General features: G+C 40.9%; 1 protein-coding gene and 2 long non-coding RNA genes across 5 annotated transcripts; 1 reads left to right on the forward strand and 2 right to left on the reverse strand.

The window, feature by feature from the left end:
- Positions 1–1,463: 1,463 nt before the first annotated feature.
- cnstb (consortin, connexin sorting protein b) lies at positions 1,464–17,209 on the forward strand. Of its 3 annotated transcripts, XM_032585666.1 has the most exons (12): positions 1,464–1,739; positions 5,038–5,243; positions 5,335–5,510; positions 6,667–6,776; positions 8,854–8,884; positions 10,581–10,667; positions 10,778–10,889; positions 11,777–11,798; positions 11,895–11,964; positions 13,202–13,470; positions 15,299–15,449; positions 15,523–17,209. In XM_032585666.1, the coding sequence occupies exons 3-12, from the start codon at positions 5,423–5,425 to the stop codon at positions 15,729–15,731; spliced, it is 1,149 nt and encodes a 382-aa protein (XP_032441557.1). In that variant the 5' UTR covers positions 1,464–1,739; positions 5,038–5,243; positions 5,335–5,422; the 3' UTR covers positions 15,732–17,209. The 3 variants fall into 3 exon arrangements, with proteins under 3 accessions (XP_032441557.1, XP_032441556.1, XP_032441558.1); XM_032585665.1 differs by having other exon boundaries at positions 1,464–1,735; positions 5,038–5,510; XM_032585667.1 differs by lacking the exons at positions 1,464–1,739; positions 5,038–5,243; positions 5,335–5,510 and having other exon boundaries at positions 6,666–6,776; positions 8,854–9,122.
- LOC116734342 (uncharacterized) lies at positions 1,512–4,098 on the reverse strand. Its single transcript, XR_004342210.1, has 2 exons — positions 1,905–4,098; positions 1,512–1,820 (listed from the first exon to the last, which is right to left on the reverse strand). It is a non-coding gene; the product is annotated as an uncharacterized LOC116734342 (long non-coding RNA).
- Positions 17,210–25,666: 8,457 nt separating the features above from the next.
- LOC116733777 (uncharacterized) lies at positions 25,667–26,197 on the reverse strand. Its single transcript, XR_004342111.1, has 2 exons — positions 26,073–26,197; positions 25,667–25,700 (listed from the first exon to the last, which is right to left on the reverse strand). It is a non-coding gene; the product is annotated as an uncharacterized LOC116733777 (long non-coding RNA).
- Between the last annotated feature and the right edge of the window lie 1,626 nt (positions 26,198–27,823).

The raw sequence follows: 27,823 nt of genomic DNA on the forward strand, positions 1-27,823 counted from the left end.
CCTCATTCAAGTCACTCTTTGGTTTCTTTTGTTCTCTGGAGAAGAACAGCGTTCTCGTCACAACGTCGTCGCTGCTTTCGGACAATGTCCACACAGTTCATTAGCTAATGCTAATGCTAATGAACTGCCTTGCTGTGCAAGCATATCGTCACATGGGATAGCATTAGCCTTTTAGCTTAAATAAGCTTTCAGCTATTTTTCTTACTTATTAGCCATGTTTAGTATACTGAATGGAGAAAGTCTATTACAGACAACATTCTAATGATACCCCAAATGCTACTCACAGCATTTAGGCTAACATTAGCATTTTGGCTAATTTCAGCTTATACACTAATTTTAACATACTGAATGGTGCAAGTCCATGTTATTCAACATTCTTGTGATTCTCCACATGCTACTTTGGAGTTTTTTAGCTAAGCTTAGCATTGATGCTATTTTTTAGCATCGGAACGCTGGGTCCAAACCGACGGGCACACTTTGGCAGGCCCCGGTTAAAGTTCTTCAGGAATTTTCTAGTTGTTGTCAATCTGTTGCTAAGAGATGAACGCGTTTTCTGGTAACCAAGTGCCACGAAGTAAACATCTGATTTTTACTTTTGCGAAATTTACTAACTGTAAATTTTTTGTATCTTGGCAGATAAACATTATTTCATAAGAGCTTATGTTTTAAAAACATTCTGTTACTAATTGGTGTTAAGAGATGAGCGTTTTTTGTCCTGGTAACAAACTGCCAGGAAGTATAAATCAGAAGGTAGTGCATTAACATTAGCACAAACATTAGCGGTGCACTGCCCCCACCCACATTAGCAGTAGCCTTTTTCCTAAAATAAAAAGGAAAATAAGCTATTTAGCCATTTGTTTATTTATTAGCCATGTTTAGCACACTGAATGGAGGAAGTCAATGTAAGACAACATGCTGGTTATAGCCCATATGCCACTGGCAGCATTAGGCTAACATTAGCATTTTGGCTAATTTTAGCTTATACACTAATTTTATATATATACTCAATAGAGTAAGTCCATGTTGCTCAACATGCTTGTGACTCTCCACATGCTACTGAATACATTGTGGCTTATTTTAGCATTTATGCTAATTGTTAGCATCAGAACTTTGGCAGGCCCCTTTTAAATTTTTTCAAAAATTTTCTAGTTTTAATTATGATTACTTTATCTGGTGTACATTTTCAAAATGCCCATATTAAAAACCAATCGCGTTTTGGGAGTGTACATTTGCGAGCAGGATACTGAAAATAATTCATAATAAAAACCTATAGATATATTGCAGTGATCTGGCTAATGAACATAAATGTGCTGTTTTCTGATTATGTAATGGAGCAATACGGTGCAGGTCCCATTTTGCCGTTTCCCCTGTAACCCTCTGCCCTGTTTTATTTCCTCAACGCTTCATCTGTGGTTATGTAAGCACCGACACCACCAGGGGCCAGAGGGCCACATCTGCCAGAAGATGGCAGCATCGGACGCACGCAGAATGAAATAAATAACCAGCTCCTGTTGGGGAGATGGGTAAATTTATTTATATATGTGTTTGCGGTGAGAAGAAGCAGGGGGGGGAAAAAATCCCCAGATAGAAGCGAAAACAAGCAGGCTGGAAGAGTGCGTGACACAGACGGAAGTTTGACCGGATTCAGCCGCGGGTAGAGGAGAGGGAACGCCGCGCCGCTGATCCAGGGCGTTGATGTTAGGACATACGGCCAACCGAGAGGCACCATCCAGCAGTGAGTGAGTGCAGCCCTCCATCCATCCTCACAGCCCGTGTTCTCTGTCCTAAACACCAGACACTGGCGTAGACCAGTACCATGGCTGTTTGGGGTACAGTAACACAGGAAGTGGGGATTATGCCAGCAGTCATAACGGAGACGGACCGCTTTAAACTCGGTAACCTACTTTAGTCTCGTTAATGATGCTGACATAAGGATGCGAAGGTCTATTCTGTCCTCTAAGGTCAGTTTCCAGCGTTCATGTCGGATGATATAGAGGAGATTCGGTCCAGACTGACAGGCTCGTCTGTAAACAGAGTCGTTAAAACCGGGGGAGCGCGAGCTGCAGAGACACGTGCACGTGCACACCCCGAGAGCCACCTGCACTTTAGCTCCTCTAAAAGGGACATTAGGATAAAATGTGCAGATAATACGGCGGGAAGAGTCGGGAAGACTTTCCCAGGTTCCTAAACTGATCTGGAAATATTTAACTTTTATGGTATGAATGCAAATTTGTGGTAGTTTGGCCTCCAGAGATAGTATGTGGTGGTTTATTCAGCAACATTTGTGGGATCTCAAATCGAAATACATCAGCAAACATTAATTACAGCTAGTTTTTTGTCCTGGCTTCGTCATATAAAGTTATTTATTATATTAAATTCTATTAAATAATCAGTTATGTCAAATGAAAGCACACATTGATGTCTGGTCGTGTTTTTCAACATGAACAGAAGTGGGTTTTTGTCAGGTTTAAACACCTATTGAGACAGATTTAACAAACACAAGAAAGACAAGAGATTTATTTACCTAACAGTTTTCTAGCTAAAGAACAAGCTAGGACAACCCTGAGCTAGCCAAGCTTTGTATAACATAGTTCAGAACAAAGGTAATTCAAACTGTTTTACATAATAAACACAAAAGGCACCAAAACATTATGCTTAAGTAATAAAAAGTTGTAATCCAGACTAGATCTATGTTTTTAGTCAAAGGCAGCTCTAAACAAATGAATTTCTACCTCTGATTTAAGGAAACTCAGTGGTTCACCAGTTTTCTGCTGAAACACTTGAGTTTCAGCAGAAAACTGAAAATCAATGAGTTTTTATAAAAACATAATGCTGCTTCTCCATGTTTGGTTTTGGGGATGCAGTGCAGACCAGAGAAAACCTGAGAGGTCTGGAAGGCTGTTTCAACAACAATATATCTTTAACGTATTTTGTTGCTAAACTATTGAGTGATTTATAAATAACACCAAGTCTTTTTTCCGAGCTACAGAGAGCCATTGGAAGGACTTCAGAAAAAGCAGTTGCCCCACTAACCCAGTAACTGATTCTGACCTTCCTGGCAACAACAGCTACCATCAAGTGTTTGTGCTGACTGGCAATTATTCCTACTCATCACTCTGAAGAAGTTTTGGCCCGCTCTTATTTACAAAATTGTTTCAAATCATCGGCTTTCAGCATTGACAATGTCATGTCTCCGCATTTCAATCAAATTGCAGTCTGGACTTTGACAAGGCCACTCCAAAATCTTCTCATTTTTTGAGCAATTCCGATCTTGCTGGTGTCGCTATGATCATTGTGTTGCTGAATAACTTAGGTGTGGATTCGTTCTCCTTCTTTCAGTAGACGGGTGCATTTCTGGAGTGGCGAAAGCCAACAGTTAGTCTAGAGAGGAGGTAAGCGGCTCCCTCACATCATAACGTCCTAGAAATGGAGAACATAATTACTTTTCTCAGGCAATTGGTTTCCTCCAAATTCTCTCTGGTGATGTGGCAGGAAAAAAAAAGCATTGGATTAAAAACAGTAGTTAGCTCATGGCTTTGATACATTTCTAAGAAGCAAAATAGAATCTGTTGAAGCAAACCCAGAAATGTCACGCTGTGATTCACACAGAACTTCATCTTTTAAGCCTCCACTGCATCATTCTCAGCTCCAAAGCTGCAAACGCTGTGAGTCAGACCCGGCTGCTGGCGTTTGTACTTTATGTCGCATTCCATGTCGCAGAGTCCATAACTTTCCCATGACAGCTAACAGGCTGCGTGAGCATCGCTCAGATTTCATGTCCTCAGACCTCAGGCTGAAAATATAAGCTACATGAGGCAGAAATGTTCATATGTGCAGCAGAACTGTTATTGTCCTGCATAGTAAGCCAAAAATGGGATGATGTTCTAGTTTTTGTTAGCTTGTGTGTCAGGTAAGATTGGCTTTTTTGAGCTGTCCGCCATGTTATGTTATTCTCTCATCACAAACACAACTGGAGTGTTGCTATGATTCTTTTATGCATGTTTTAGAAATCCTTTAATCTCCTGTGGCTACCATTCAGGTGTGCAGAACACCTGGGTGGGCCTAGCCCCGCCTTCAAAGCCCAGCTCCTCCCCCACTCAGCTCCTTCAGACTAGTCAGCAGCAATTAGCAACACCTGCACCTCTGCTGAGCTCATTATAGGAGCTACTTCTCAGTGAAACTCTGGTAAAAATGTTGTGAAAGGGTTAATAGAGGAGCCATGTTGTCATAACTTACTGAATGCAGAGTTTCAGAAAGAGCAGGAGCTTCTTAAAGAGACGGAGGCCTTAAATTTCCAGGGATTGAATTACAAAGTCAGATTTCTTTTAAGCCTTGTTTGATATAAAAAAAAATTGCAAAAATGTTGACAGTATTTGAAATGTTCTATATTTCATTATCTCACAGCCACAAACTTCATTGTATTTTCCTGGAAATTGTGAGATTCAGTGTGATGCACACAACACTAGGTGGTATATGATTGTGGAAGCAAAACAACACAAGTTTTTAAAAATTCCCTACAGAGAAAACCTACAAATTCAAACTGACATCTACATTCATCGCCCCTGAGTCATTAATGTGCGTTATTTATTTCTGATTACTTCTGTCGGCTGCTTCTCAGATTAATGTTTTATTTTTGATCTGTTGATGGCTTGATTCCCTTTCTAACGCCGCCCTGAGCTACCGCCCATTTGGCTCATATCAAAAGCCAATCCTTGTTGTCTAAGTCAAACAATAGTCCTGTGTGCAGTTTATCCATTTATTGGATATTCGTTCCCTTAATAAGGCCTTCACAGTTCATTTCTTATTCCAAAGCTGTCATTTCAGATCAACGAAGCGGTCATAAATTATTAATAGCAAACACAGATTTGTCTGTGCATTGACACTACAGTTGCTCTACTTCACTGTTGAACCCATCAAGTCGATGACATAATGACCACTCCACCAGTGATTCTTCCTCTAGATCAGAGGGCTCAGTCCACATGTGTTGTTCTGTTTTTTTTTTTAAAAACGTGTCTTTTTTTTCTTTTGTTTTGACAGGACAACTGGTGGAAGGAATTCAAGCAAAGAGGAAGTCAGAAATCCAGCTGGAGTTGGCCTCAGCGCCACATTTATGAACATTTCAGTTTCCCTTTGTTCTTCTGGCCACCTAGGAGAGCCGGTGCAAGATTAAATACACACCCCGTCCACCGTGGATCATTGGAGCGCCGCTTAAATCTGCCCCCTCCCTCCTGCTCCCATGGACTGTATGGCAGAGTAAATTTTCCAAAGTAATTTCCTTATCTCTGCTCCGAGGAAGTGTTCCGATAAACTCAGAGCAGTTCATGTTTTCCCAAGGGGACTGAAACGAAGGGAACCTGCCTGGAACGGGTTCTCTCAGCAACTTCAGGAACTTTAAGGGCAAACTCTGGCCGCGGCGCACGGGATGGGGAACAAAAACGCCGTTCCACCCAGAGGTTCTGGAGGCGGGGTCACTGGGAAAGACGACGCAGCATTGGTCAGCAGCGCTACAGGTAAAACACGGCCTCGTTGTTAACCGAGGGAGAGTTTTTTATGCTTCAAGGAATGCAAATTTCAATTCTATGTTTGAGTATTTAAAAAAAAAAAAAGTAATCTAAAAATGGTGCAGAGCAGTTACAGGGTGAACTTAAAAATAACTCTTTAAATAACGGCCGAAGCAAATCTTTGCCAAAAGAGATTTTTTTTGGTTTTTTTGCCTAAATCATATTTTGGCAAAAAAAAAACAAAAAGGCTTAGGGAGGTAATAAAATTTTAGTTTTGGAAGAAGTTTAAATGCCAGATGTCATGAGAGAAAACAGAGCAGAGGTTGTCACGGTAACTTCTACTAGTTTAAAATTTTCTATGTGTGTAGCACATTGGAGCAACAAGACAGTTCAAACTTTACACCAGAAAAAAAACACAATACAGTAACCAATTATGAGACAGTAAACTTTATATTTTGTTAAATGCCATCCTCAGAATATTCAAGTAAATATACATTAAATATATGGATCTGTGTACTAGGAAACAAAGGGAACTGTAAACGGTTTGGTTTTTAGCCATGATTTAAAAGGAACTTTGCAGTTTTCTGGAAGTCTATTCCAGATCTGTGGTGTGTAGAAGCTGAATGGTTCACTAATCTGTCCAACCCTGAGTGTCATTTTTGCCTTTAGTCCAGCTAAACAAAATTCCTTTAGAGCCACAAAACATACAAGACCCTTCGAAGCAAAATAGCTTTGAGGGGTTAAGCTATTTTGCTTTCTAAATGAAATACAAAAGCAAATTTTTGTTTTGTTTTTATTTATGTTTTATTTAAAATGTATTTTACTATGATAGGATCATTGCATTGCGTCTGCTGTCTCTAACGTCTGCTGCGCTGAGTTGCATTGAGCCCCAGAGGAGCGCCACACCCTGCTGGCCTGAGCTAACACTGAGCTAATAAAGCTAACGCTGTCATTTGATCTGATGCGCCAGATCAACTGTTCTCAGATTTCTCTAATCTGAGGGTTTTCTTTGAGCGACTCTGATTTAACAGGCACAAATGCAACTTTTTTTGCAGATCTGATTTGACAAAAAAATGGGAACAGCAGGTTTCTGACCCATCCAGTATGGATTAATTCCAGGGTTTGGCTTTTGATTTTCGTTTCTTTTGTTTTGTTTTGTTTCTAGGAGGCGTCGCCGCAGATGAAGCTCAGAGCCCCAGTCTGGAGCTGCTGGCCTCCCTGCAGGCCCTGGGAGAAAGTGACGACTACACTCTGCTGCCGCAATCCCTGCACCAGGTGTGTGTCCTCCTGTGGGCGTGTGCGGGTGTCTGTGTGTGTGTGTGCATGCGTGTGTGTGTGTGTGTGTGCCCATGTGGTTCAGAGAAACAGGGAGGAACATATTCTTCCGAATCCAGAGGGAATACAATGTGTCTTTATTTAGCCGGACAGAAAAAAGCCATTGTGTGTGTGTGTGTGTGTGTGTGTGTGGGGGCGTGTGTGTGTGTGCATCGGTGCATATGACTCGTCTGCTCTTGTAATTATGGGATGTTTGTCTGTGTTAGTCATGCATACAAAATGTATATTTTCTTTGTTATTGGTGAATACAACAGATGGCTTTTATTAAATCTGATTATTAGACATGAAAGAAATGTAATAATCTGTGTTATTCATGGACAATAACAGTAAAAACAGTACTGTACCTTGTGCTGTCCACTGTGTGACATTTGCCTGCTGATGTACGGATCATCCAACAAATGTTGATAGTAAATTAAAACCCAGATATCCTGAGTAATTAAAAAAGCATTAAAAAAGTTTATTTAATGAGTGCAAAAAAAGCTATCTGAACCACCCTGACTTTAACAACTGCTGCAACGCCTTCCTAAAGTATTTGTTTCCACCCCTGAAACATTTCGTCCCGTTTGATCTACGAACTTCAGGGTTTTTATTTTTTTTTTATTGGGATTTTATGAGACAGATCAACACAAAGAAGTGTGTCGTAGTGAAGTGGGGCAAAAAGTACGAAATAAAACAAATAGTCATGCAGTTTGTTTGCTTTATTTATGGAAATTGGAGTAAAGGAGGATGAATTCAAATGCACTCCACACTTCACAGATTTGTAACTGAAACATTAAATCCTCTTTCATCATTATGCATTACTTTGTGTTGGTCTACACAAAATAAGAACCAAATGTAAAATCCATTGATGACTGTGGTTATAACATGATGAAATATTGACATTTTAAGGGATATAAACAGGTATTCAAACACTCTAGTTAATACAGAATGTAGTCAGGGTTTTTGTTGATTTTGTTGGGTTTTTTTTTTGCATACTCAGTTCAGACGACTATTTAATATGTTAAAATAAATATGTTCCAAGAGCAAAATACTTAAGAATTTTTTTTTTCTTTTCCAGATTTTCAGAAAGTTAGCCAATGACACACCCATGAATATGTGAAATACTGTAAAATGTTGAGTCTATGTTTCTCTTTTTTTGAACATTTCTGAATTATTAGAAGAAGGGGTGGATGGAAGTGTCAGTTTAAACAACAACATGGCTGTATGGTGTGTTTTAAAGGGGCAGTATCATATAAAATCAACTTTCCATCATGTTATATTGTTATTCCCTCACCAAAACATGCCTGACCTGTTGCCTTGATGCGTTCATGCATTTTTGAAAAATCCTTGAAATCTTTTATAGCGACCATTCAAGGATGTAGCTCAGTTCAGCTCCTTCAGACTAGCCAGCAGCAATTAGCAAACACCTGGTAGAACTGTTCATCTGCTGAGCTCATTGTAGGAGCTGCTTCTCAGCGCAACACAGGTAAAAGCGTTGTTAAAGGGTTAAAAGAAAAGGATGACTTCCTGAAGGCAGAGTTTCAGAAAGAGCAGAAGCTTCTTAAAGAGACAGTGTCCTTAAATTACAAACTCAAAGTTCTTTTAAGTTGTATTTGATAATACAGCATTCTTAAATTAACATATTACGTGATTGCGCTATAAAATGATACAGTGGGACTAGAAATCACAGAATACTGCCTCTTTAAAGTGTTGAGGTGGTCATGTGGATAAAGGTAAAAGTATTCAGATGGGGGGGAAAAATCCCACAGAGACGTTTTAATCCGGACCATAAGCAGATTCATGTGACTCTCCGTCTCTCTCTCAGGTTGTCTCGCATGCTCTGCTTTGCACAGATTTGATCAGTATCTTTAAAAGGATTAGACGAAGTTCAAGCAAAAACAGCTGGACAACCTAAATCCAGCTCAACCAGCTTCAACTCAAAATATAGTCGAAGCTTTAACGTTAAATGATCACGCTCTGGACTGACACGGTGATATGTCTGTGAATAATTTCTCTCTCACGTTTTTTTTTCTTTCAGATTGCAGAGACCTACTCACTGAGGCAGGACCGTATCCTTTAAGCTGCATCATGACCTCATATGTCGTAGTAATGCACTGTGACACCTCTTTTCTTTTCTTTTTTTTTCTTCAACCGAATCACGACCGATCCGCCCAGCGTGTGAAACGCTGCAGACGAAGTGTGATATCCAGAAAGAAGTAGGGATTTACCAAAGAGTAAATTATTAATAAATATGAAACATGAGCGAGCCAGAAGAGCTGCTGCTGTCGTCGCTCATCTCTTTCAATCGTATCTTTGTCCATCTTTTTTTTTTTTTTGCCTCGCACGCTCTGGGTGTTTCCCCTCACTTTTGGCTTGCAGTTGCAGTTTTCCCCCTTACGCTGTTTGTGCTGTTGCCCCGGTAACAGCTGTCAGCCTGTTTTTCTGCGACGGGGCGTCGTGTTTACGGGTTTGTGCGTGAGGAGGCAGAGAGAGGAGGTACCATATAGGGGGAGAGAGATGATCCACGATTTTCAGAGAGAGAAACATCTCAAGACGCAGTGCAGGGTTTCGGTGGAGAACGTTTACCGTTTATGAAAATGTTTTATTAGACGACTCAAATTGGCTGACGTTAGGCTTAAAATCATTTTTTACCAAAGCATTTGTTTGGCCTATTCTTCTTTTTTTTTAAATTGAGAAAACATCTTTGTTTACAAGTACAAAGAAAAATTAAGGAACAGAACACAAAATATGAAAAAAATAAATAAAAAAAAATGCCAGGGCTGCTGGATTCTACAGTAATTATATTGGTACAAAAACAAAAAAAGCAGAAAGCAGATATAATTACAAACATTACGAATAAAAAATATTCATTGACCGATAACGTTCAAATGTGTTTAGATTTTTTTTTTGTTTGTACTCTTGGAAATAGTGGATAAATCTAGTTCAATTTCCTTAACAAAAATTGTAAAAAAAAAAAAAAGCTCAAGATGACAAGAATTTACACTTGTGAATATAAAATTTGCCAAATATCATTATTAGATTAATTGCCAGTCTTCTGCCAGCATTAGTATTCTTACCATGAAAACCAAAAATATCATTCCCACACCTTGATATAGTATCAAAATTATAAATGATTAAGTTATTACTTTGTTTCCAAAAACTCCCTGTGATGTGAGAATTTCAGAATCAATGACAAATTGTTTCTGGATTCTCTTGGCAAAACCTACAGTTGGCGTTTATTGTTTTAATATATTTCATCATGTATTGATTAGTAACAGTTTAAACAAGACATCTCTCGTTTTGTCGCCTATCAAAAGTTTGTTCGGCCTTTTCTACAGCAGTGTTTTTCAAAGTGGCTGACCACCAGGGGGCGCTGCGGGGGCCTCAGCAAGTCAGAGGGAAGATGAGAGATAAAAAACTTTTGTAAGTTTTTTATCTTAAAAAATTACAAACTAAAAGTTTTTCCAGTAACACGTGTTTATGACAAACTGTCATAGCTACAATCTAGTGAATGCAAATAGATAAGAAAAACAATTACATCATTTACCGTCGTTAACCAGCTACTTCCTGTTTCTTTCTATGATCAAAGGTTTATTGTTATGAGACGATTATGTTATCATTCTGTTTGTACATGCAGGTTTTAGTAGTTAGCGAGCTGAAGCTTACCTAAAACAAAGATGCAGTGTAGCTGAATGCCAATGTGTGTGTGTGGGTGTGTGTTTGTGTGTTTGTGTGTAGCTCTTTCTTTAACTGGCGCTCTATCAGACCAGTGGGCCGTTCAGTTCCTACGGTTGGAGAAGCTCTACCATGAACGCCTGCTCTCTAATCTCACAACCCTGCAGGAGAAATGGGGTACTGCATGGATCTGCTGGTTTCCAAATTGTAGTTTCTTCTTTAAAAAAACAAAATACAGTGTTTTCATTAGAAAAACATTAAAGTGACATTTCATCTGCACTTTTCAGAGAGTGAGTTTAATGAGGAGGAGGACGGTGAGAGCCGGGTGCCTCCTGAAGAGGACAGCGTCAGCCGGAAACACATTGAGAAGCTGAGCCACATCTGCAGGACACACCACAGGTAAACATGTGGAGCCTTCAGGAAACCTTTAGCATCAACGCTGCTTTTACGTAATCAACTGCTGCCCGCGTTCTCTATGAGGGTCCACCTGAGGAAACAAGTTCTTGTTGCAAGAAGACCAACAAAGTAAAAAAGTAGCGATGTGCGATATATGGGCATCTGCATCCGTATCGGACGACATTTGTCATTTTTTTAACGTATCGGTAATGGTTCAATGACTACAACAATAACCGACTGATCTGTATTTCCATCTTGCTGTTGTTTGTGTTTGTATTTCAGGAAGAGGAAACGCATAATATATATGTAATATCAGTAAATATTGGTTATCGGACTGTCCTTCCTTAAATATACCGATATCAGCCCAAATTTTCATATCGGATGATCCCCAATTCCAAATATGAAAGTGTGGCCTTTTGTGTTTCATAATCTTGTATGGCAGAATTATTTAGTCCAAGTTTCAAATTTGAAGGTGATCAAAACTTACTAAAAATGCCAGATATCTTGTTAATTAAATATAAATAAATTCTAGGAATCTTGAATCAGATACAGATGTTGCCAACTTACAATGTCTAGACTGTGGAGTCCACACTCTGCTGCTTGGAAAAGCTTTTTTAAATTATAATTGCGTGTGCCGCCCGGAACAAGGCGGCGCCCGGAGCAAAGAGCCACACCGCCTAGAGCAGAGAACCTTCCTGGCCAGAGCAGGAAATGTCATTTCCTCTGGACTCAGACAGACGCTGCATGTCTGGATGCAGCTGCTGCCCCATGTTGCTCTGACACACAAACAGATGTTGTCTTGTTGATTATTTTATAAGTTCCATAGCAAACTGTCTGATTTCCCCCCCTCTTCTTGTTTTTCTACCATGTTTCTCTGTGGCGTCTCTCAGACCGTCCTTCAGCCCAGACCAGGTCAGACATGACAAACCGTTCTCTGTTGATGAATTTGTAACTCTTTTTTTTTTTTCTCTTTGTGGAACCAGTTTGTCTTTTATGTTCCTCCAACAGAAAAACCTGAACGCAGCGTTCATAGACACTCAGATTGGGACGGAAACTCTGCAGTCTCATCATGGCAAAGGTAAGAATGGACTGACGGTCACAGCTTAATCCAGGTCAGCTCAGAAGGGAATTATGATGATATGATGGAGTTTTATAGCCACTGTAGATAAGAGTAGATAACAGAAATAATGGACCACAGGAGTTTTGACATTAATTTCACATTTTTCTAAATACAACATTGTAAATACTGTAAAAAAAGATGTAATTTGTCCCTTTTTTTTCAGCCTCCTAAGTAACTTCCAGATAAGATGGACAGTTGAGCAGTCATAAACTCTGCCTCAGTCTTTTATTTATTTACATATGTATTAGTTATTTTATCATTTTATAAATTATTTGCTTGCGTAACATTGTGACTTTTTTTAAAGAATCTGTTAATGCGCAGGTGCTTAACGTCTGTGTGCTTTGATATAAATTTACTTGAAAATCTTTATAAAGCGTAAAAAATAAAAAAAAAAGTAAATTTGTGAGAAAAACATAAAATATTTTGTAGGGATTGCCCATCTGCGTGCTTTCCGGATTGTAGATGCTACGTCAGTTCAAAGGTTAAACATTTTTTGCTTTCTTGCACGAATTACGTGCTGTCGCCTCGTCGCACAAGTTCCACAGGACACGACTGGAGAGGAACGTTTCTAAATGAATAAAACAAAATGGCTTCCTTTAAGCCTTCCTAAATAAATGAACACAAAAAAACTGAGAATCTTCTGACATGTTTGGTTTGAGACAATAAAACGTTATTTTTGAAACAGTGGCGTTTTTTGATACGGGCTATATGGGCGGTTGCCCAGGGTGGCATCAGAAAGGGGCGTGGCAGTCTGACTTTTTATGTTAAAGTAATGTCTTCTTCCTCTCTGAGCGACCTTTCAGCCCATGTTGGTATGTGACTCACTTCACTGAGAATAATGACACCGTCTTACCAGGCTTCAGTCAGCGTCCTCATAAGGACATTTGCTTCTGTTCTGGGGATGTCACGCTTATTTTCACACCAGAATACGTCCATGTTCTCTGAGACAGAGAAATCATTGTTATGCCTGATGAAGGCTGGACATTTCCATGGCGATTCTGCTATACCGAAGGATGAATAAGACTTCTGGAGGTCCCAAATTTGATCTCAACCTTTTTGACATTTAGCAAATACGAATGATTTGGTAATTCAAACTGACCTAATAGAGGAAAAGTTTAGTAAATTAGGCCTACATGAAGTTTGATTTATTCAAAAAAAATGAGATTCTCTTCTGCGTTTTTCTGTCTCTCTTCAGCCAACAAGCCTGAGAACACCCAGAGCATGATCTCCCAGTCAGACTTTTCCTCACTACAGAGGGAGGAAGAGGAAGAGCGGCAGGACGAAGGGGAAGAGGCCCTCGAGGAAGGGCAGGAAGTGGAAGCAGAGGAGCAGGAAGTGGAAGCAGAGGAGCACGCGGCGCACGGCGAGGACACACCGGAGGAAGAGGAGGTGAAGGTGGAGTGGCCGGCCGGAGTAGCGCAGGCGTCGGACAAAGACCTGGCCAAACTCTCCATCGCTGAAGGCGTAAGAGTTCACTTTGTCACCTGCTACGTCTGATAAATGTGACTTAATGTTGAGATAAATGTTCCAGATGCAACAATCCACAAACCCTAAACGCCCTCATGACATTTTTCCTCTCTGTTTTCCTCCAGTCAGTCAGTCTCTGTCTTCCTGTTCTCTGGTTAACTGGAAACCCCAAACCGTCCAGACCTGACTTTTGTTTCCCCTCACACTCCCATGAATGTTTTCCCTGGTTCCTCTGTGAGCTCATCCCCGCCGGCCTCTGCCTGCGTTGGCCGCCGTGAGCCGACACATGGCGTCCAGGCGACTGGGAGTGGTTTTCCTCTGAGGCGAAGTCAGAGCTGTTCCAGCCTGATGGGTTCAAGATCACGGCTGTTGTGTAATTCATATCAGGCTTGAGAAGACCCTTCTCATCAATGCAAAAAACACAACAGCTTACCGAGTCATTTTTAGTCCAGTTTCTAGTGGAAACATCTCTGTACACTTGAAATAAGAAAACACTAACTTATAAGTAACTGTTCAATGAGAAATATTAGCTTGTTTTAAGTCAATTATTCCATAATATTTATTTTAAAAAGTACTAGTTCCATTGGCAGATCATTTCACTCATAGTACATTTTCCCATGTTATAAAAATTAAAACATGATAGCATTAGCCTATCTTTTGCTAATGCTATCCTAGCATTCACTTAACATTAGCCTATCCTAGCTACTGCTAGCATTGGCCCACAATAGGCCAGTGTTAGCATAAGATAGCCTAGCTAACGCATTTCCTTAAAAAGTAATGGTAGCCTACCCATGCTAATGACCAGCAGAAATAAGCAATCCAGGGAGCAACCAGCCTTGTCATGCTAGCCACTAGCCTCTCAAAGCTAACACTTTGTACTAATCTTCGTCTTATTTGCCAGTGCTGGTTGCTAAGTCGCTGCTGTTGGCCTGTCATTAATCAAATCAGTATCTGGTATTGGAACGAATATAGCTTCCTGTGACCAGGAGCTACCACTGGGTTAGCGACAGCCTTCATTTCGGCGCTAAAACCGCGTGGTGCCCATTTGACTCAGGGAAGTCCACGGTCAACTCAGTCACTGTAACGTACCGCAACTCAAAACAATTCCAGATCATCACCCTGCCACTACCGTAGAGTGACGGTGGGGTTGGCTCTCTAAACATCCCACGCTAAGGACTTTCTCTAGTGAATCATTTTGGACTCTGGTAAAGACCAGACCTCCTCCCACTACTTAGTGTGATGATTCTTTAAGAAAAAGGAAGCATTTTATTAATATATTGATTTATTACTTTTAACATTTAGTTGGCTTTATGTCTTCTCAACAACACACCTTGATGAAATTATAATAAAATAAGAAACTCTCATGAAGGGAGTGATCCAATCAGACTCGAAATCACCTGGTCATTAACAAGACAGATGGATTTATGGTCTGGTTGATAAGCTGAGCTTTTAGCTTTGGGCTGTGTCCGTTTGGGTCCAAGTCGCCACGCGGATCTGAACAAAGGTCAGGTCTTACACTCTGATAAAGCGTCTGCTGACTGGCTGCCGATCACTGTGATATTTACCCTCCGGCTGACACACTGACCTCAAGGATTAACTGATGCACTCGCAATCGCGGAAAATGGGGGCAGAAATCTCAACAGACGGCCCGGTTTTGGCGGTTTGTTTCCAGTGGATTGTTTGTCCTGTTTAAGAGCTAATCGCTGTAACAGGCAGGGGTCAAAGCCCTGCTTGTGATCTTTGCTATCTGACCTCTGTTCTGCTTTTTGTGTTGCTGTGAAGAGTTCAAGAGTTAGAAGAGAAATGACGTGTACGTCTCCTTCAGAGCTCCTCCCCGGACGGCCTGGTGTCCATCCTGAAGAGGAGGCGAGCCTCGCTGGACGGACTTCCTCCCCCGAGCCCCGCCACCACCGCTGACAAACAGACGTCCAAACGCAAAGTTCGCTTCAGCGAACCAGAGGACGGCGTAGACCAAGGTGCGGCGCGACAAACCGGAACTGAAGATCTCCACGCCACCTCTGGTCTCTAACTTTTGTGTTTTCCTCGTAGATGACGTCGGAGGAGACTCCTGTCTCATCCTGCTGCTGCTGTGTCTGGTCACCGTGGTGATCAGCATAGGCGGGACTGCGTTCTACTGCACTCTGGTGGACACTTACTCCAACATCTGCACCGACTTCGCTCAGAACGTCGACTTCTACGTCACGAACGCGCGGGGTTTCCTGGAAGGCCTCGGACAGTGGCTCCCCCTGCAGACTTAGGGCCAGCCGGGATTCAAGGCTCTCTGGGCGTGATGGAAAAGACTTCTGGTTGCCGGCGGCGACGGGAAAACCTGGCTGGACCTCCGGAAACAGCGTCAACCCCCGCTGCTGCTGTTTTGCAGAGTCTGAATCTCACTGTTTACTGGACATGTATGTACACAGTGCCTTGCAGAAGTATTCACAACCGTGAACTTTTCCAGGCTTTTATTGTGTTATAGCTGCTAGCTTCAGAGACGTTTAATGTTAATGTGACGAACTTCAGCATAGTGAATAATTGTAAGGTGGAAGAAAAATGAAACATTATTTGTAAAAGTAATGATAAAGTTTGTCTAGTTTGTAGTGCAAATATCTTTATACACTTAAAATAAGACAAAAATAACTTACAAACTGAAACCTGACATCAGATAAGTCTGAGGCAACAGAGGAGTAGACGTGAGAAACACTACCACCTGCAGGTTGGAGTTAGCATCGCTTAACTCTGATGTTTTTGACCATTTTTGCAGAAAATTTGCCATAAACTCAAAATTATGAGTTAGCAAAAAGAAGTGTGGGAGAATTTGTTGATTTCCCGTAAAATCACAAACTCTGCTTTGATTTGACTGATAAAATAATCTTGAACAACTGCTATCTTGAAGCTTCTATTCTTCTGTTCCTCTGGAGACCAGAGGGCCACATATAAAGCTACAGCGGGCCGGATTTGGCCCCTGAGCCTTGAGTGTGACTCCTGTGGTTTATGTCATTTTCCTGCTGGAAGCTGACATTCCACTGCAAGTCTTTTCCAGCCTCTAACAGATGGCAAGATTTCCCTCCGTCCACCTTGCTTAAAATAAATCACTCCCTTAGCATGATACCGCCCCCACCACGTTGTGGCGTGTGGTTGGCGTGTTCATGGAGACGTGCAATGTTAGTTCTTCTTAGATTAATTTCGATTTCATCTCATCAGACCATGTTTTCCCACATCTTTCTTCTTGTCACTAGAAACAAAAGACAGACCAAATTCTGCTGAATCCAAATGCACGCCGCACTTTTCATGTTTTTTTTTCTTGTTAAAAAAAACATTTGTAAACATTTGTGAAAAAAAAAAAAAAAATTCTTCCACTTAACAATCGCATACCGGTGTGTAGGCCTGTCACGTACGTAACTAACAAAATGCGTTGAGATTCGTTGTTGTTGGTTGTTCTGGGACAAAATGCTGGGAAAGTTTCACGGTTAGCTTTTGTGAGGCACTGGAACTTGAATCGGTGCGCCGTCTGTCCAAACCGACCACTTCACCTCAGAAGAGAAACATTTTAATGCACCGGTGTTGTAAATATTCCGCAACCAGGTTACGGACGGCCTCAGCTGTACGTACATGACAGCAGAAGTCTTGTCTTTTCACCACACACTTGCAGTAACTGTGTGACTTTAGCTTTAAATGTTTTCTCAGAGAAGCTGCCTTGACGATTTCTCAGTCATTTTTAAAGGTTTATTATTTCTCCCACCAGATTTGCTCGCTTTTGTGTAATTTTGATTTTTTTTTTTGCCTGCCTCTGTCTCTGGATCATTTCCACCTTTTCTAAACGAGAAAAGAAAGGAAAGCTGCAGATTCTGTTCTTATGGATCAACTCTGACAGCAGCTACAGTTTTCTAAAAAACTTCAGAACTCCACGCTTCCATCATCAAAGGCGCTTAGTTCTGACTTTACTCCTAAAATCACAATCTGCCCAGTTTATTTTGCTATAGGTATAGAAAATACAGTACAAAATAATTCACCCCTTTAAATTTTTCCACATTTCATTTCTTTTTTCCCCACCATTCTTCTTTGCAAAATTGCTCAACTCAGTCAGCCTGGAAAGAATATGTAATGTTGGTTTTCACTTTGACTAGGCCATCCTAACGTATGAAGTTTTTGCCTTGTAATCAACTCTGATGCTGAAGAAAACAAAACATTCCCCCAGCATGATGCTGCCTCTACCATGTCTCACAGTGGGAGTGGCTCTTATTTTCAAAAACCATGTATATTTATCTTTTCACTTCATAAAAACGCACTGCTGAGTGTTCGTCGTACAGAATCCCCGACAGCACACTGAGGTTTGGGTTTGCAGAGACGCTGCCTTCGCCACTGGTGGCCTGCACCAATCAGACGTGGAGATTCTGTGTTATTATTTCATGTTTTCATGTTCATCATGCAGCTAGGCCTGCAGCAGCAGTAATGATCACATATGAAACAAGAACCTAACTTGGCACAGACGTTCCTGTGGGGTTTGCTTTTCTTGAAAGAAAAAAAATAATAAAGTTAGCCACTGAGAAAGTCTACATGGCAGCCATTTTTAAGATGGTCACCATGGTTGTAAGTAATTTAAAATGGTCAAAAATGGCGGCCATCTTGTTAATGACCGTCAACCTGAAATTCACGTGACTAACGGGAAATATGAGAAACACGCCACCTTGAGGGGTGAGCATATAACTTTCTAATCTTGATTCCAAACTTGCAAAGATTTTTTTTACAGCAATATGCTACACTACTGTCAGATAACTTGACAGACATGCATTTCATTAAAATGAATTCGACCTTGACTTCTGCGCTTACAAAATTCAGATTTGTGTAAAGTAAGATACTTGATTTTTGTGTTGTTCTTGTATATTACATCTGATCATGTCCGTTATGATATAGTATGGACACTGGGTTTTCATCTCGTTTTTTTTTTTTAAATAGTGTTTTTATAAACATTTGTCCTGGTTTAAGACAGCACATCACTTTAAATGTAAAGCATTAAAACAAATATGTGTTTAGTAGGTGTGTGTGTGTTCATCACCTAAGTGCATATTGTCCACAATTTCCAACAAATTAAGACGTTCATTTGGTGTAATTCACAGAATTGGCCACACGAGGGCACTGCACTCCATAGATTCTACTGAGTGCATTCAAGGTACCAAATAAAGTTGGATCAGATTTAGTGTGAATCCTAAAATATTCCCCTTCTCTAATCAAGGTCAAACGCCTACAGAACAAGCAGGTAAGGAACATAACTACCCAAAAGTCCATTAAGAGTACAAAATTAGAAAGTTGAATCACATTGTTTGATAACTGCAGAATATTTATGTTGCTGCTCGCTCCGGTTAGCATCGCTCAAGAAAGTCCCTCGACGAAGCGTTAATAATCTCAGTGGAACCTCCAATATTTTGTTGCACACTCGAACAAAAATGATGTCGAGACATGTGGTTGTTGTAAATTTTCTTTACTTTCCTTTTTTTCTTGAAACACGAACAACATCCATAATCCAACGTGCGTCACACTCAGGCTGCTATCTACTACTCGGCTTCTTCAACACAGCAAGCACTTAGGACCCAAGGCTGCCCTACGCGCCTGTTCAAAAGTCCTGCTTTTTTAAACTTCTTTCACTCTCAGCCAGAATAGTTATCAACAAATATATGAATGTACAGCTTCATATGGACAATCAATCACAGTGCTTTTTAAATAACAAAACAAAGCAAAATATTCATAGGAACAAGAATAGAATCATTTTAATGGAAGGGGGGTCCTTGATCTAAGGGGGGGTCCTTGATCTAAAGTCCCCAGCAACTGGTCCCCCACACAGACATACGCAAAGCGCTTTCAGAGTGAGAATATTTGCGAAAAAAGAGGGATTTGAACAACCATTGTTTTGTAAAACCATGTCAGATCCAAGGCAACGTTACGCCAACGGTGGGATGAGACCCCAGCAGTCGAATTGGATAGATGAACAACATCAGCAAGGCTGCGTAGAGGACAGACCTCCTCCGATCGACTTCCAGAGAGAGTTCCAAAGACTAGGATCGCTTTTGGAAATGGAGAGACACAGAATGTTTGACGAGAACCAAAAGATGGCCTCTACCCAGAGAGAACTGGAGGAGACAAAAAATGATTTGCAGAGGCAGAAAACAATTAAGAGGATTTTTATCAACAGGACCATAGAGTTGCAGAAAGAACTGCAGGCAGTAGAAAGGTTAAACAGCCCAGCTACTCTCAGCCCTGCTGTTATAGCGTCCGAGGTGAACAGCGAAATAAAAGACATGACGACAAAGCAACTGCAAGAGGACATAGAGCAACTGAAGGCCGCTCATTTTGTCAACCAGGAAGAGTTAAAGTCACTGGTTAAGGCAGAGCAAGAAAAAAACAACGCCCTCCAAGAAGAACTGGACAACTTCCAGGCTTGTTATGAGGAGCTTCGATCCAAATCCGTAGCAGAGATTGCTGAGAGGAAACTGCAGGTTGACATGCAGCTGGCCTATGAAAACAAAATCATGCAGGACCAAAATCTCCTAGAGAAAATGTCCAAGGAGATCGACGGCTTCAAGGATAGAGAGGAATGTCTGCAGAGAGAGCTGGACCAGATCAAGGGTTCATACCAAGAGCTAAAGCGGAGGTATGAATACCATGCTAGACGGCAAAAGGAGAATCATCAGGATGAAGTGACTCATGAGACTGAAACTAATTTGGATAAAGCAAAGAACGACCTTATTGTGCTGATTAATTCACTGAAAGCAGAAAAGTACGATCTGGATCAGAGAAAGGCAATAGATGTCTCTTTCCTACGTTACGAATCTAATAAGATATTAAAACAACTTCAAAGTGTTCTAGAGTTTGCGACAGTTACTTACCAGAAAGTTAAAACCAAATACGACGGAAATGTTTCTGCTCTAATAGATCAGGCAGAAATATTTAACCAGAGTGTAGCTAAAGAGATGAAGGTTTATTCAGAGAAAGTGACGAGTGACCAGAAGACTATCAACGAGCTTCGAGCTCAGAAGGAAAATCTCCAAAAACAACTGGCTGCCTTCCGACAACGGCACTCCGGCTGCAAGCTTAATTACAAAGCAAAGAAGGAAAAGATGAAACCTGAGCGTCAACACAAAGACAGATTAAGACCTCGGAGACAAAAAGTAGCAAAGTGGCAGGAACCAGATGAGGAAGAACGTCTGTTAACATTTCTGACCCTGCGTCCTTGAGTGTGGGTCTTCTGTTAGAGGAAACCTTGTCAGAGGACGCTGATGTTCCTCATCAATCTCCCAAGCAGGAAAATGACTTTGTGGAAAATCTGTCAGAGGAATCAGGGGAGGCAGTCGACAAAAAGAAATCACTGTGGACCAGGATACGACACAGTTTGGGGCTCAGGAAACCACAAAAAATGGAAAAAAAGCAAGGAAACTTCTGAATCAAGCGACTCGGAAAATTTGTCTAGTTAATTTCTAATCTGTTACCAAAACCCCAAAATGCATTTCCAGAAAAAAAAAAAGGTCAGCACGGTGATGCAGTGGTTAACACGGCATCTCCACAGAAAAGACGTCTTGGTTCTCAACGGGCGCCTCTTTCTGTGGGAGTTTGTCTTTTCTCTCCGTGTTAAGTGTGGGGTTTTCTCCGGGTGCTCCGGTTCCCCACAGATTTTTAAAAAAATGATGTAACTTTTGGTGATTGCCCAATGTAAATCGTCCAGTAGCAATTTCGCTCCAACTCCTCCCCTTGTCATTTCTATATTCTTTGCATGTTGAATCAACATTAATGTTGTTTCCACATATCATCTCCAATGTCCGCTGGACTTCGGGTTGCGCCGTGTCAGCTGTTTGGGATTCCCCTCCGTAATTTAGATCGGAACGGCAACGACGATCTACGGTAACACACCACACAATCTTAGAAAGATCAACGTTCTAACATTGTCTTAAGGGGAAAAAAGGAGCAAAAAACCTGTAGTGTGAATTATTGCATCAGGTAGTCGATGTGCCCATTTTCTCTATTTAAATCTAATTATATATATATATATATATATATATATATATATTAGGCCTGTCACGATAACAAATTTTGCTGAACGATTAATTGTCTCAAAAATTATTGCGATAAACGATAATATTGTTTGAAGACCTTTTTGCACTGATGTAATGGAAATGACATAATAATCCATGCGATTTCCTGCCAAAGTTAGATACACTTTAATTTCAAACGAACACTAAACACTGGAAATGATAAACAAAATAAACAAAACTACCAAAAACAAAAATAAAATGGATTCTCAGTCTCCATTAACAAAAAATGTACTGGAAATAAAACTAAACAACTGTTGAGGAAAAATGATTATTTTTAGTGCTTAATACAGTTAATCTTACGGCATGTGTAAAAGGTATATTGAACATTCTTATTTTGAACAAATTTCTTAATTTTGAACAGGTTTGTGTTAAGGATTTAAAATTAAACCAGATGGGCAAGCATTCAGACAACAGGAACCAAATGCAGATCTCTCAATGGGCCTCCTGCTGTGTTGTCAGTGCACAGGAGGCCATAAAATTAGCATCTCCTGGAGGGCAGTATCACTTGGGCCTGGAGGAGAGAAATCTGTTTGGTTCACAGAAGATCAAAAGTCTTCCAGAAACCAACATCTGGGATGGTGTAAAACTGAATACAACATAGAATGTTGAAACCACTAACATTTAATTTCTAAGACATTTTTCTAAGTATTAATACCATGTTTTTATTGAAGATTGTATTATCTCATTTTAAAACTACTAATCTAGTAAATGATGAATGTATTTGAAAATTGTACTATCTGTGACTATATCAGAATCAAATGGAAATTGTTTGAATGAAAATGTTTTGTTTAGTATTAGAAAATTGCTCAGGAATTATACTTCATTTTGTTCTGTTGATTTTATGTGTTATTTTTGGCAGGACTCAATCTTTTGAGGTGCTGAGTGCAGAGGAGCAAAAACTGGGGTTTGTAAAGATAACCTTTCCTTGAACCAAAATAACTGGATTTAAGTTTCTCCTGAGAATCTATGTAAGGAGAGATAACGGGAGAGACTTCGGATTTCACAGGCATCTGTGAAATCTAATCTCATGTTTCTCTGTACCCAAAACGACCGTAGAATCCAGAAGGCCAGGACGCAGCTGTTGGCTCTTTTGTTTTATCAGAGAGCAAATGGCCTTTGATCCTTGGCGTAAATTAGGGGGAGTTTCTAAGTTTCTCTGAGTGTCCAAGGTAGCTTCCAGTTGGTCAGCCGGAGGTACGCCTTAATTGAATATATTAAAAAGGAAGGACACACCTTCAGTATAGTACTTCGTGTACAGGAGTAAAAATTCAGAGAGCTGCCACTATTTTGTTTTTTGCATCGGCTCTCTCCAAAGACGCGTCTTTGTCTTTGTGTGTCTGTCTTTGTCTGTATAAGGTAAAGAATGTATATCTCTGTTCCTCTGCAGCTTTGTTGTTGATTCATACGTTGCTTTGTATGGGATTAAACTCTGTAACTCTGTGACGTCAACACGCATTGTTGTTTTTTCTTGTGGCCGCACGTCGCCTGCTGAGAGGGCCTGGGATCAGAGGAAGAGAGAGCCAAACTTTGTTCCAAAGTTAATTTTTAAATTATTCTTCCTTAATACAACATAAAGCCAAAGTGGAAATAAATACTGCATTCAACCAAAAGAGTGCAGATTATGAAGTCTGTATATTATGTTGCCCTTCAGTAATAATTAGATTTAAATAGAGAAAATGGGCACATCGACTACCTCATGCAATAGTTCACACTACAAGGTTTTTTTGCCCCTATTTTTCCCCTTAAGACAATGGTAGAACGCCGGCCGTTCTAACATTGTCGCTTACGATTTCGTAACGATCATCCTGTAGTGTTTGGTGTGTTACGGTAGATCAGGGGGCTCAATACGTCGATCACTGGAAGGTTTTCAGTTGATCTCGGCAGTTGGTGACAAACTGAACGCCGCCAGGACGATGAGACCAGAACTTCCTCTTCTGACGCGCTTATCAAAATATTCACTAAGATCCGAAACGTTTGTAGCTTCATTAAAGAATTATATATATATATATATATATATATATATATATATATATATATATATTATTTTTTTTTTAAATCAACAAAACCTGTTAAAATTTATATTCTCTGTAATTATTGTTTCAACAAGGTGTTGCGCAATTCAGTGCGTTTCAGTTCCATTAACAAAAAAAAGGCGACAAAGACCGACTGACTAGCAGAGCAGGAGTTTGATTAGCTAATCAACCACCGCTGTGTTCATGAGAGGCTGATTAATAATCGAGAAATAAATATCAAACCTGGAAACTTGACATCATAACGGACTGAATGTTATGTTTTTAAACTAATCGCTGCTCCGCTCGCGGGGCGCAGGCGGTTGCCACGGCAACGGGCGTGCTTAACGACAAAGAGAGAGAGAGTGTGTAAAACGGTTGGAGAATCTCACTGAGGAAGAAATATACTGCATTAGGTTTTCTATCACTTTATTATTTCTGCTATAACTGATGTATATTCGCATATAAAATAAGTCAATAAAGTTTAATTTACAATTTTTATGTCTTCGTGTCATGATTTCAGCCGGCTGGTGAGAGAAAAAGTAGATCTTGGTCTAGAAAAGTTTGGGCACCCTGCGGTAGATCATCGTTGCCGCTCCGAACTAAATCAGGAGTTTTCACCAACTGGGATCGTTAACTCAGCCTGTTGAATGTGAGAGGTAGCCAATCAGAAAGAGTGGATTCTCCTCGTGCTTTATGAGGGGAAATTGAGGGGAATCCCAAACAGCTGACACGGCGCAACCCGAAGTCCAGCGGACATCGGAGATGATATGTGGAAACATTAATGTTTATTCAACATTTTGTGCAAAGAATATAGAAATGACAAGGGGAGGAGTTGGAGCGAAATTGCTACCGCAGTTGATAAACCCGGTAACTTTTCAGCTGTTCTTCGTTAACGTGACGTAAATAGTTTATAATGATTTTCATTCAGTCAGGACTGACACTAGCCGCATGTGTGCTGTCCTCGCCCTGAGATTTCCAGTTTTCAGCAGCTAGACAGCCAGACAACGACGCTCCAATAACCAAACTTGTTTCTTTTCTACTTGTTTATTGAAGAGTGGCCTCTGACCACTGCCATCACTTTGGCCATCGTAAACTGAAACATACAAAACTGAGTATTAGCCAACGAACATAGCAAATTAGCTATTCTTGCTGCTAGCTAAAAATAAAAACTTGTTCCTAAATGACTCCAGCGTACAATTATTTACACCAGTTACATAAAACAAAGAGACAATTATTGCTTTTACAATTAACCAATACTTACGAACAAATCTTGTCTGAAACACAACGTATTAGGATAATAATCAGCTTAAATCATGAACTGTTCGGTGATGCGTTCCACCATCTTGGATCTATATTCTTTTTTAGCGTCACCAAAACATAACAAAATATCCACCAGGGGGCGTTCTAGGGCGGTTTTCAACCTTGCTGCTCCAGCTTAACTTACAAAAGGCAGCACAACATGCATTGCAGGTAGATTGTAGTAAAGCATTGATTAATGCCTGGTTTTAAAATTAGTTCACTGGACTTGCAGCCATTATTTTGTGCCCATTGTTTGACACCACACGGCAGGACCGAACCCGATCAAACCGTTATACCTAGGATTTCTGTCGGCTAATGTGTGGTCTGTCAGGTTTTGAAAATGGGCCGACATATGGAAGTAAATATGTGCCATCAGAATTTGAATAAACAATGCCTCTGAAATTTGAATGTTGTATATTAGTGCTTACTTTTTCATTGTTAAAATAAATTCAGAATATATTTTTAACATGAAAAAATTTCAGTGTCATTATTTGTACATGAAAAAAAAATTCAGTGTCATTATTTGTACATGAAAAAAAAATTCTGTCATTATTTGTACATGGTTGCAATTTTCATGTATTAAAAAAATTCACATTCCTATTTCAAAGTGATCAAATTTTCAATATACATATTTTTCACAGTTTAAATTTTCAGTGTTAAAAAATTCATGTAGAAGACTGTGTGCGTCTAAACAGGCGCTAAATCCAGATCTCTCGTCAATCGACTCTTCCTCGGTCAGAAGGACTAGGGCGACTCCAACGGTGCAGCTCAAAAGTTTATTGATGTTCGTATATGAGTGTGTATGTGTGTATGTGTGTGTGTGTGTGTGTGTGGTTATCTGAAACAGAAAACAATAAAGGTACATATTAATACCCATGCAAGCAAAACACAGATACACGTAGATACAGGACGAAAATGGCCTGCAGCACCACAGAAATCCACTGGAGGGCACTACAACACTAGAAATGAACAGTCGGGTAAATGCAACAAACATACAAATGACAAAACCCGTCAGAACACATGGAATGAATGGTAATTCCCTCATATACTACTACAATAACAATATGTATCTGGTATAGTATAGTATAACAAGAGCTATCATAATTAAACGCCTCCATTGTCGGCAGCCAGAGAAACACGAGGATGCCATCACCTCCTGGGCCAACAACCGACACAAACACAAATATAGAACATGAAACTGCACACTTACATCATAAAAACGCACACAGGTTTCGTACACAAAGGACCCAAGATAGGTTGATAGTGGATGTCAGCGGATGCCACTTTCATGCCACCGAGCCACACAGTAGCACAGAAAAACAAAACTCAACTACGTGAAACGGAATCACAAAATGAACAGATGCATCTTGGGTAATGTAGTAAACTAAACTAACAGACGGACTTTTAACAGTCGCCCCTGTATTTGCAACAAATACACTCATACAAAGTCTGCTAGTTGGAAGGACGATCCAAATCTTCAGGCACTTCAGGAAGCTCCACCAGTTTGGTTACCGGGCGAATGTAGAGACTGTCCTTGACCTTCACCTCAGCAGCTCGTACGATGCCATCCGTCCCAGGGAAGACCTTGGCGATGGTCCCGACAGGCCATAGTCCTCGGGGAAGGTTGGAATCAGCGATCATCACAATTTGTCCCACAGCAGTATTATCAGTAGATTTCCTCCATTTCTGTCTTAACTGAAGTCCTGGGAGGTAGTTTTGGATGAAGCGTTTCCAAAAATGATCACTGACAACCTGACTGTGTTGCCATCTTCTCTTGGACAGGGCATCATGAGGACCATACACTGCTTGTGGTAATCCTGCATCCCGCCGCCCCATTAACAGAAGGTTTGGCGTGATGGGGTCCGGGTCAGCCACATCAGAGGAGGCATAACCGAGAGGTTTAGAGTTAAGGATGCCTTCAACCTCCATGAGAGCTGTTAGAAGCACTTCCTCTGCCACAACCTGGTCTTTCAGGACAACTTGTAAAGCTGATTTGACTGACCTGATTTCCCTCTCCCAGGCTCCCCCAAAGTGAGGAGCATGCGGCGGGTTGAAGTTAAAGTTGATGGTCTGTTTGGCTAACTGTTGCTGCAACACTGGGGCCATGTTTTCAAAGGCGCTCTGCAATTCTTTGTGGCCTCCCCCGAAATTGGTGCCTCTGTCGGACCACAGCTCATACGGCTTCCCCCGGCGAGCAATAAACCTGCGTAATGACATCAGGAAAGAGTCGGTGTCAAGGCTAGGGAGGAGATCCAAGTGAACACATCGAGTGGTCAGACATTTGTAGATGATCCCCCAGCGTTTTTCTCTTCGACGTCCAATCTTGACTAGGTAGGGTCCAAAACAGTCTATGCCTGTAGACCAGAATGGGGGTTTGTAGAGTCTCAGACGAGCTGAAGGAAGGTCAGCCATCTTTGGTGTGGAAGGTGAGGCGCGCCATCTCCTACATTCCACACACTGGTACTGGTGTTTCTTAATGGCCTGTCGACCTCTGAGAATCCAATATGTGCGCCGTATCTCTGCATAGAGTCTCTCTGCACCTGGGTGAAGCAGCTGGGAGTCGTAGTGCTTTATGAGGAGACGAGTCAGAGGATGATCAGGAGCTAACACAACCGGATGGATGCTGTCGGGGTCTACATCTATAGCTTGGCGCAGGCGGCCTCCAACTCTGATCAGTCCACTGATGCTGTCATATTCAGGGGAAAGAGCACTAAGACGACTAGTTGAGCGGACAGAGTCACCGGCTTGGAGGGCTCGGACCTCCTCTGGGAAGCTGTCCTTCTGTGCAGAGCGAAGCAGCTGAGTCTCTGCCTCTAGACGCTCAGCAGCAGTGAAGGAGGTGGCAGCTGTCCCATGTAGAGATTGGTGAGTGGCCAGAGCCAGGTCCTCTAATGATGTGCTCTGTGCAGGATCTGGTAGATTTTGAGATATAGATGTGAAGCTACAGAAAGCAGTCTTTCT

The sequence above is a fragment of the Xiphophorus hellerii genome, chromosome 15, assembly GCF_003331165.1.
Source record: "Xiphophorus hellerii strain 12219 chromosome 15, Xiphophorus_hellerii-4.1, whole genome shotgun sequence".
Taxonomy (NCBI): domain Eukaryota; kingdom Metazoa; phylum Chordata; class Actinopteri; order Cyprinodontiformes; family Poeciliidae; genus Xiphophorus; species Xiphophorus hellerii.

Coding starts and splice junctions, on each gene's coding strand:
- cnstb (XM_032585666.1), top strand. CDS start 5,423: ATGGGGAACAAAAACGCCGTTCCACCCAGAGGTTCTGGAGGCGGGGTC. Junction 6,777..8,853: donor TGCCGCAATCCCTGCACCAG/GTGTGTGTCCTC, acceptor TTTTTCTTTCAG/ATTGCAGAGACCTACTCACT. Junction 15,450..15,522: donor AGAGGACGGCGTAGACCAAG/GTGCGGCGCGAC, acceptor TTTTCCTCGTAG/ATGACGTCGGAGGAGACTCC.